The 10,071-nt window shown below is 36.9% G+C and overlaps 2 protein-coding genes across 3 annotated transcripts in view; both read right to left on the reverse strand.

The window, feature by feature from the left end:
- Positions 1-840: 840 nt before the first annotated feature.
- On the reverse strand, positions 841-6,074 carry LOC107753403 (PI-PLC X domain-containing protein 1-like). Of its 2 annotated transcripts, XM_016569534.1 has the most exons (7): positions 5,589-6,074; positions 5,116-5,236; positions 4,624-4,766; positions 3,133-3,261; positions 2,785-2,940; positions 2,283-2,463; positions 841-1,992 (listed from the first exon to the last, which is right to left on the reverse strand). In XM_016569534.1, the coding sequence occupies exons 2-7, from the start codon at positions 5,225-5,227 to the stop codon at positions 1,736-1,738; spliced, it is 978 nt and encodes a 325-aa protein (XP_016425020.1). In that variant the 5' UTR covers positions 5,228-5,236; positions 5,589-6,074; the 3' UTR covers positions 841-1,735. The 2 variants fall into 2 exon arrangements, with proteins under 2 accessions (XP_016425020.1, XP_016425021.1); XM_016569535.1 differs by lacking the exon at positions 5,589-6,074 and having other exon boundaries at positions 5,116-5,356.
- Positions 6,075-7,405: 1,331 nt separating this feature from the next.
- LOC107753402 (protein Jade-3) overlaps positions 7,406-10,071 on the reverse strand; it is a 26,049-nt gene continuing 23,383 nt past the window's right edge. Inside the window, exons 11-12 of the mRNA XM_016569532.1 lie at positions 9,233-9,350; positions 7,406-8,949 (exon numbers count right to left, since the gene is read on the reverse strand). Coding sequence (XP_016425018.1) covers positions 8,108-8,949; positions 9,233-9,350 — 960 coding nt within the window. The 3' untranslated portion in view covers positions 7,406-8,107. The remainder of the gene's footprint in view (positions 8,950-9,232; positions 9,351-10,071) is intronic.

The raw sequence follows: 10,071 nt of genomic DNA on the forward strand, positions 1-10,071 counted from the left end.
TCTTTGTAAAAGTGACCACACAACCTCAGCAGTTAGCGAACAACATGTTTTACGAAACTGAAAGGGTTTTTAGAAGTGTTACGATCATTCTTTCCCATGAAAGTCTCGTGACGTATTTGCTCGGTATTTCCTCATTCCCTGCTTTTTAAGTCTGTCAGGCTTTACAGCTGCTTGCAGAACAGCATTTTTATTCATGTTGTCGCTGAGTTAAACCGCCTCGAAAAACAGATTTTCCTGTACATGATCACTGGTCATTCCTGTTATGCAGTACGTCTTCATCCCCGTCACATAAGCCTTCATATTTTGGATAAAATACTACATTCAAAAAATAAACATTTCATGTTAATTTGATCACATTAGGATATTATCAGAATGAATATTACAAATAAGGAAACCATGTTCCCGAGTACTTAACTAATTTTCACAAATAAGTATATTCCAGGTGTTTCATAATTTTTCCTTTCTCTAATCAAAATGACAGCTATTGGTAAAATTATATTTTAAAAGCATTTTAAAAATATCAAGTAAACACTGTTACATTTTCCATATTATTTATGTATTTTACCATTATAAATAATCAAGTCTGACCAGAGCATATGTATAAAAGCGAGATATTCCCTTTATATCATCTTTGATCTGGAAAGAGACACAAACCCCCATTATCAATGGTTAAGTTTGACTTGAGGCTTTCAGCACACTTCATAATCAATAGCACAAGCACAGTGAAATACCGCTTTTCACATCAGCTAATTCTTGCTCCCTCTTGTTTCCGTTCGTGTGCCAGAGAAGACTTCATTATTAATAACTCATAACACAATTCTATGAATATTGTTAGATGTTTTATTTATTGGAAATATTCAGACATTAAATATGAATAATTGATATGCCATTCAGCTGTTGATATTTTTGTTAGTATAGGCATATTTGTTTGTAATGCAAACTGATATCTTGATTAAACTGGCTTAACATGCTACTATGGCAGAGAACGTGTGCAACCACAGAAATATTCCAGTGTCTTTTCATGCTTTTCATTGTGCACAATGCAGACATATACTTATTGGAATCATATTTCCATTGCCATTCCACACAGTAGAAAAGAGTTTATCATAGAGAATGAACAATCCTGAGTGTTTGATAATCCTGGCTTGCATTGAGTAGACTTCAGCAATTTTCATGCAAACTCTGATGCTCACAGGGAACTTATTGTGTCCTGTAATGTGCTAAATGTAAAGTTGTGGTAACCTGGACCTTGATAATGACATCCATTTAGAACCAGGTCCTTAAAAATGATCAAAAGTTTAGCAAAATCAGAGGTATATATTGGAGACTGCATAAATAAGCTTAGGACAGTAAGTTCAAGTCATAAAAGTCAGTGCATTACAATATTCTACCCATAACTCAAAATGATCTATCATCCTCAGGGTGCTCACACACTAGAAACCATTCTCTCACGGAGCGTTTGGCAGACAGGAATGCATAGGTTCCATTTTTGAGTGTACAGAAAGTGCTTTTGGTTGCATGATGGAGCTTCACTTTCACAAACCCTTGTGTTTTCCCTCTACATCCTTGCAATGCACCATCCCTATTGAAATGATTGGAGCTGATGCAGCATAAACTCTAGTGTGTAAGCACCCTTATAAAAAGTGTAAAATTGACTAGTATAAAAAACCATCCCAAGAACAAGAAAACACTTCTTTCTTCAAATGTTAAATACATTGTGCAGACTAAAAGAGGCTCAAGGCTCTGGTATTATGGTCCTCTTGAGCAGATTTTCATTCAGCGCAATGACGGTTGGTATGAACCGGCTCTCTGTCACAAAGTCCCCAGCTATGATGTTGAGGGAGCCGATGTTAGAACCAGGCTTTTGTTGCTTGACCCAGCTAAGTAATGTGGGATATGCAGACATCACCATATCCTTCAGGGATTCTGTGGGATGGGAGCAAATGTACTTCAGATCTTCAGTAAGATTAATGCCAGTCACAAAGAAGCCGCCTGTGGAAAATGATGCACATGAGAACTGATGTTTAATTTCACTTTTCCAAGAATGAATTAAAAAATAAAAGCTTACTATTACAGGAAACATTTTCACTTTTCCAAGAATAGTTTTATCAATAAAATACAATATAAAATAAAATAAAATGAGTTGTTTTTACAGGAAACATTTTTACTTTTCCAAAGATGATAGTTTTATCAAGAGATTAATTAATCAAATTAAATTAAATATTTAAAAAATTGAATAAAATATATTTTAAAAAAATGCATGGAATATTATTAAGGATTACCTGGTCGGCCATTTTGTTTCCTACGTTCAAATTCCTCGATCAGTGCTTCAGCCTTGCACTTATTTGCCCACCAATAAGGTATATGGAACCACAATTCTCTGTGGCAGTTAGCAATATTGTGCTCGTATGAAACGATAACTTGATGACTCTGGCTCCATAATTTCCGTAGTGTCACACACTCCTTGCAGAAAAATCAGAAGTATCTTTTCATGATTTTTCATAATTTATTTGAATAAAAAATAAAAATAAAAAAAATAATAATAATAATAAAGTAACTGGCGTTACTTATTTGAAAAAGTAGCTCAGATATTTTCTTGTAAATTAAAAAGTAATGCGTTACTTTAATAGTTACTTGAAAAAAAGTAATCTGATTACGTAACTCGCGTTACTTGTAATGCGTTACCCCCAACACTGTATATATATATATATTGGAAGCATATTGTTACTGATGCCACTTCCGATCATCTATTTCTAAAATTAAATAATAAAAATGGATGCATACCATTTTGGGGCACAGTTTGGAATCAAAAACACTCTTTATAGTTGAGACGAGCAGTGTGTGAAGCTCTTGATTGAGGCCCAGAAAGTGGCTAAATGAGAGGATGACTACTTCCTTTGGATGAACATCCATCCACTCTCTGATCTCTTTTAATACCATCTGAAATAACACAAGAAACTGGTTAGATTCAAGTAAAAAGCATTTATTTATATTCTTCAAACATCAAATTCAGATTAGAACTACTGCACTTATCAAATTGCACAACAAATAGACAAGACAGGAAATGCTGTACTAAGACTTTTAAATGTTTAATCAATTGTTTTCATGGTTTTGTGTAGTCAGTTGTCTTACCTCTACAGTTATAGTGGTATAAACACCATGGTAGAAGTAGAGATCATTCGAGCTGTCATTAGGCCGATGTGCTATCCTCAGGTCACAGTATCGCACTCCAGAATCCAACTGCTCCCTAATGCTAGACTCCTATAATGTAAAGCACAATCATTAACAATGCAGGTGCAGATAGTGCTGAACAGTTAGCTGGAGACAAACAAAAACATAAAAACATAACGCTCTATCTCACCTACAGATTTGGGACAATGTGCTCATCCATCAATGAGTACGTTTACATGGACAACAATAATCCGATTTTAACACGATTAAGACAATACTCTGATTAAGAATCTACCATGTAAACAGAGATTTTTGATTACCTTAATCCGGCTAAAGTCATATTCGAAGTAAACAGACAGAGAATTAAGACATGTGGAGTATTCCTATTTTAGTCGCATTATTAAAGTGCAGTATAGACATGTAAACACCTTAATCAAATTATTACCGTCGTGTAGGACTTTTCGCCCATTTTGCGACAGGATACACACACGGCAGTTCTCAACCGTTTGACGCAAATAAAAGAGCTTCAACACCGCCATCGTCTGTATGCACGTACAAATAATTAACTGCACTTGAAGCTTTCATAAAATTAAAAATGAAACACCCAAAACTGTACATGGCATCATCCACACGCTCCGTGTCACTAGTTCAAATTGCTTATTTCTCTGGATTTAAACATTCTTCGAAACATTTGGGATAATGTAAGTACACAAGTCAGCAAAATATATAACACTGTTCTAGTGGTTTTTATATATATTAATAAAAAAATCTTACATATTGTGCCTTTAATCATAATATTGGCTTATTTAGAATAAGGTAAATAATTAGATTACTGATGTCCATGTAAACGTAGTCAGTTACTTTTGTCATAACTATCCCATCTAATTGTGCTTTCAGAGCTTTCACTGTAGCAAAGCCACTGAGTGTTTGATTGATTTCCTCAGGACAGCAGACGGCAATTTATTCCCCCTCATGCTGATAGATTTCAGAGACTCATGCTCTACAGGAATCTGCTGATGCATGCTGACATAAAATGGTCTATGACCTCATGAGGGATTTGATACCATAACCAGCATAATTGCATTTTCTTTTCAGCTTTTACATGTTTAGCCATTATTGAGCTTTTTCAAACGTGAAAAATTCAACACTTCTAGATATAAAGAATTTGATCATGCATTTTCTGATATAGCTTTAGTGATTTTGTATTTCAATATATGAAGGACAACAAGGCTTTCAATGAACTCAGATGGTTTACTATTTGTATGTAACTGACAATGTGAATGGTGCAACCATTGTCCAGAATTATTCCAAGTAATCCAATTGAAAATGCAGAAACATATATGAAAAAACACGTAATGGTGATTATTATATTAATTTTACTGAAATGATAACTAATAATAAAAAAACACTTTTCGAAAAATGGCTCATTGACGACAATCTGCAACGACATACCTGTGCTATTGCCCACTTGTATACAAATGGCCTTATGATGGGCTTCATGTACTTGTCCAACTTTTGCAACATATCTGGTTGAGTGGGGTCCACTGGAGAGCGGTCATTCCTATCCAGACAGTAGGTCATGGCATTATGGCTCCCTACAAAATCATTAGGACAATGACACAATGACCGCGAGCACTAATGGCACTGAACTAAAATGTCTAAGGAAATATAAGCAGACTGTAAAAACAAAACAAAAACAACGTGGTCACTCTAATCAATTAATAATGGCGCCCTCCTAATATAACAATATTCACTCATTCAATACATAACTGTGGATTAATATTAAATTTAAACCATAAAAAGTCCAGAATTGTGGGTACGCATTGAAAACACAGAAAAAAGTCCCACTAAAATTGTAATTTTCAGAACTCAAATGTGCCAAACAAGAAAAAGCAGTTTGCATGCAATTAGTGAATGTATAAATGAAAATGTGAGGTTAAATACCTGGAATGGCCATGTAACAGAGAGGGGTTTCCCACAGTGCACTGGGCAGATGGGCCATCCAGTTGTCCATGGGAAGCTCACTCAATGACACTTGGCTGACCTTCGATGTCATCTTGGATTTCTGTCAAAATGTAAAAGGCGAGCGAGTGCATATGCATGTCATTCAAGTTCATCTTGATACTTCGATAAACATCCAAAATAAACAGAAAAAAAGACACCAGCATCAGGAGAGAGCTTAACCAGAAAGCTTTCCTGGGTCAAGCAGCTTCATCCAAAGACCATTTTGCTGCTCAACAACATGGCTATGCTGGTCCATCATCTAGACCAACTCCAAACCAGCTTGGACCAGCATGGAAATTCATTGAGGTTTATTTAACAGAGCAAAGACTAGTGTCTATGCAAATATAGGATTTTATTCAAATGCAATGAATTGAAATGTGCACTGTCATGAGTTTTAAAATATCAGGATTTACCAGGCTTTAAATTTGGTTTCTTAGTCCAGGAAGAATGTTTCTGCAAATATGTTTTAAACTATTTTAATTCGTGACACGTGACACGTGGGTACAGGTTAAACCGGCTTCAACAGACTCTAATGCTGAAGGACTCGGATGTTGAAAAGAACACGAGATAACCGTCCGCTTCATTATTGATTCCCAAAGCCCCATGGTGGTCGTGTAAAAGTGGGATGGATGTTACGCGGTGCTGAACTTGTCATTGGCGGCACAAGGTTGAACCGGGCAAGGTATCCACAACATAATCCCGCGTTGATAACCGAAATAGTCCGGAAGAAACTCTCTCTTCTCCGTGTAATGACGAGATTAAATTTATTTTAGAATTTCCCTTTCATTTCAATCATCAAACGAATCTGCTGGACGTTCCGAAAATTCGTCCTTTGGAGCGATATTATAGAAAAGAAATGGTGATAGAAACGGTGCATTTATCCACTGCATTCTCCACCCGGTCAGACTGACAGTTTTAGAAACGTACTACGGTGAAGGCTTGGGTCATAAATATTTAATGACGTAACGAGACGCTCTCCCCATAGGGCGAAATGATTCGCCGAAAGGGGAGACATCTAGCAAATTTACAAACGTGGAAAACTTGGCTCATGAATATTAATTAGGGGAATTGGCTGGTCACATAGCGTCGTCAGATTTGCTTAATTAATATTCATAAACCTTCCCCATAGTAGGATTCGTATTTTGTGCGGGCGAGCGGAGGAGGGTTTTAATTTTTAGGCAGATGCTAGTATACTTTATGACATTGTCCACGCGATGAATTACTGTCAACACACGTTCTTTTCTCGCCATTCTTTATTACAGAATACATCTGACTGAGCAAGTTTAATTTCCTCCATTGTTTTCTTTAGATGGGACTGGTGATGCAGCTCCTCTCTGCTGCTGTGAATGCTAAACTGCTGACCTCAGTATTGTAAGAGAAACAGTGTTTCGCGATGACACGGGACTTTTCTCTAATACCTCACAGCATCACTGCAGTACACAGAAGAGACATCTCTATAACACTTTAATGCCTATTAATTTGACCAGTTACAGACCCATCATCTTCAAAAAAAAAACTAAAATAAAGAAGTAATGGAACCTATTCATTCCTGCTGTGCAGTTCTATTGTTTTCAGTTTGACAAAGCCAACTTAATCCAGTTCACTATGGCGCAGCTGTCCAGCTGACCTTCCTTTTACTTCACTGGAATTCTATAAGACCAGCATGAAGTGGCTCCAAGGGCTTCTTTGTCATGTATTATGTCACAAAGAAGCTCTTTTTAAAGACAACGTTTGAAAAACAAGACAATATAGTACTTCGGCCATAGCACAAATTGTCAAACAATGATAAGAATAGTCTATTGTTCATTACATTAATACAGAATCCAAGTAGATCAGTCTTTAAAGTAGATCAGGCTCCAAGCTGCAATCCTTCAGTGGCTCTAGTTAGATTGTCCACATGGTGATAGAAAGATCCTAATGGATGCATATTTCCATCACATCAGTCAGGCAAAACTCATTCTTTAGGAATACAGGTGCATCTCAATAAATTAGAATGTCGTGGAAAAGTTCATTTATTTCAGTAATTCAACTCAAATTGTGAAACTCGTGTATTAAATAAATTCAACAGTTTATGCAGCTCTATTCAAACAACCAGCCAGTTCTCTCAAATTACACACAGGTGTTCAAGAGCAGGTTGATCATTGTTGAGAATTCTGATGTAGATCTTTACTATTGTTAAACCAAGACTAGAAAGGTTACTTGGTGCTTTATAAAAGGAGCACTCTGCTTCTAAATATAAACATTAAGGTCTGACATTTCCCTTCACAATCAGAAGACACAGAGGTAAGACCATTTCAGTTGCACAAGCACACTTTCTTTTCAACCCAAGCATGCCAATTTTAACATTAGCAAAGAAGTGGCAACAAAGCAAAAGGAAGAGAGCCAAAGAGATGGAAGAACAGAAAAACAAAAATAGGAAGCAGTCCTGCCAGACATCAGCACCTCACAACAATCAAACACACATGATTTGTCAGACCAGAGTTCTTAAGTCTTTATTTATTTGCATAAGCATATCAGTAAGAAAGTATGATAACGTTTCAGTATGTGGAAAGCATCTCAATGTGCTCCACATCTTAACACAAACTACTATGTACAGTCTAAAAAGTGAGGTTCCTTTTAAGTACAGAAACACTGCTTGACGGCTCATAAAACCTACTGTATAGTAGGTGCTCTCACATACTGAGTCCAAGTGCAGCAGAAACCCTATGGCTGGTTAGAGAGACACAGTGATATATATCAGTCCAACACAAAAATAGACCAATCACTTGAACTTCTGCAATCAGCCAGGGAGAGCATTTTGGCACACTGTACTAAACCTCATCGGCTGATCCTCAACAGAGGAAAACAGAATCTGGCACTTTTGATTACCGCCAGAGGACTACGGTAACTTGTGGCAGTGGGTTTGAGATGTTTTTAATGCTTTTGAAGATTGTCACCTTTGCACTGACGTCCTAGAGCCAAAAGACAGTTTTGCTCGGCTGGCAGACTTGACGTAGCCTCCAGCTGGTCCTCTCTGATTTTGCCCCCTCCCTCCCTGCCGGCACTTCCCTTTAGCCTCCGGCTCAGAGTCACTGAGCTCTGCATCCGGACAGTAACCGTCACTCTCTTGGCATGGTTTGCTGCCCCCTAGCGGCCGCTCATTAGAAACCGGTTTGGAGAATCCGGAGGACTTGCGTGCGTTCTTCTCAAAGGCCCGAAGATCCTCAGTCCGTACTAAACTGACAGTGGCCTTCTTGAGGGATCGACTGAAGTATTCAAGAGAGGTTTTGTGGAATCCACCTGATTGACTTTTCCCTGAAATCTCATTGCATGTGTCCTTTTCAGTGGACGTCTGGCAGGAAGTGTCTCTTTGGAGTACAGGCTTGTCCATAATGCCATTGGATTTCAATTGGCGGGGTTTCTCTGGTTCAGTTTTGCCTTTCCTATTAGACGATTGACCGTGGAGGGCAGCATGCAGAGCTAAAGGTTTGCCAGATTGCTTCATGACCAATGGGGGAGTCCCACCATCTCGTCGTATGTAGATGGAGGCTGGCAAGAGACCATTGGCGCGCTCCTCTATCCTTACCCGTCCAAGATGGAGTTGCGGTTTGCCCTGACCGATGCCTCCCTCACTAGTGTCATATACGTTACCACTGTTATCCGGGCACAGGGGTCCATTAACAGATTTGGAGCTGGTTTTGCCATTGCCAAGTGACACTTTGGGCATTTTGAGTTTTAGGGTTATCCTAGGAGGATGGAACAATAAGTTCTCTAAAGAAGAGGACACTGGAAGCCCTACCAACAAAAGTAGAAGTTAGTCAATTATTCAGTGGTGCTGGAATGTCATGGATCTTTTTGACTAAAAGAGTTTAACTTTAAGTATAAGAAGTGTAGAGTACAAAGTTTAAAATGTAAATTTATTTAACTACTTTTTTCAAAATATAAAATACAATTATTTAAAAAAAATAAAAATAAAGAGTTAATTTTAACTCAAAGCTACAAAAAACCCTACAAATTAATAAATGAATTAATAATAAAAACAAAACAAAAATAATAATACAGAAAAAAAGTTAATTACCTGCAGATAACTCTTGGTTAATGAGTTTGACATGTAGATTGAAAATCTGCTCCTGAGCTTTACTCTGGGACAGCTTCAGTTTCTCTCTTCGACTCACCATGTAACATAAGTTTCTCACCTGAAAAAACGACACACACATTAGGATCATAACATCAAAAACTCCCAACATGATACTAATGGTTCAAGCATGCATTTACACTACTGTTTGCGGTCACTAAAAGTTTGCGGTCAATTGTTTTTGTAAAGGATGCCTTCAATTAATCACAAGCAGTAATAAAAACAGTAAATAAATTATAGTGTTACAAAACATTTATATTTAAAAGAAATGCTGTTTTTTTTTTTTAAACATTCTATTAAAATGTAACTTAATCACCAAATCTGCATATTAGAATGATTTATGAAGGATCGCGTGACAATGAAATCTGGAGTAATGGCTCACAGGAATAAATTACATTTTAAAATATATTAAAATAGAAAATACTTTGAATCGTAATAATATTTAACAATACAGCTGTTTTTTTTTTTTACTGTATTTTTGATAAAATAAATTCAGTATTGGTGAGCATAAAAGACTTCTTTCAAAAACATTAATAAAGCTTATAGACTCCAAATTTTGAATGGTAGTGTACATAACTGGGAACTGGGAATGCAGGGAAAAATGCTCACAGCAACAAAAAGACAACTCAGTTGTTGGACAGCTAGTTGAACATTCTGATCTATGTCTTTTAAAAAAGATCTCATCCTTAGTGGTGCAATGGATCACAAAACTCACGGTTCAGATCATATTACGGATTTTGAGTCACGGATCGGATCATTTTTCGGATCAGCAAAAAAAAAAA

This window comes from Sinocyclocheilus rhinocerous, unplaced genomic scaffold (assembly GCF_001515625.1).
Source record: "Sinocyclocheilus rhinocerous isolate Xijiao unplaced genomic scaffold, SAMN03320098_v1.1 scaffold4913, whole genome shotgun sequence".
NCBI lineage: Eukaryota > Metazoa > Chordata > Actinopteri > Cypriniformes > Cyprinidae > Sinocyclocheilus > Sinocyclocheilus rhinocerous.

What these genes read in the sequence shown, in the direction of transcription:
- LOC107753403 (XM_016569534.1), bottom strand. Translation starts at nt 5,227, where the DNA reads ATGACATCGAAGGTCAGCCAAGTGTCATTGAGTGAGCTTCCCATGGAC. An exon ending in ACAAGTGGGCAATAGCACAG is followed by an intron (nt 3,262 to 4,623) that starts GTATGTCGTTGC and finishes TTTACATTATAG; the next exon opens with GAGTCTAGCATTAGGGAGCA. An exon ending in CCAAACTGTGCCCCAAAATG is followed by an intron (nt 2,464 to 2,784) that starts GTATGCATCCAT and finishes TTTTTCTGCAAG; the next exon opens with GAGTGTGTGACACTACGGAA.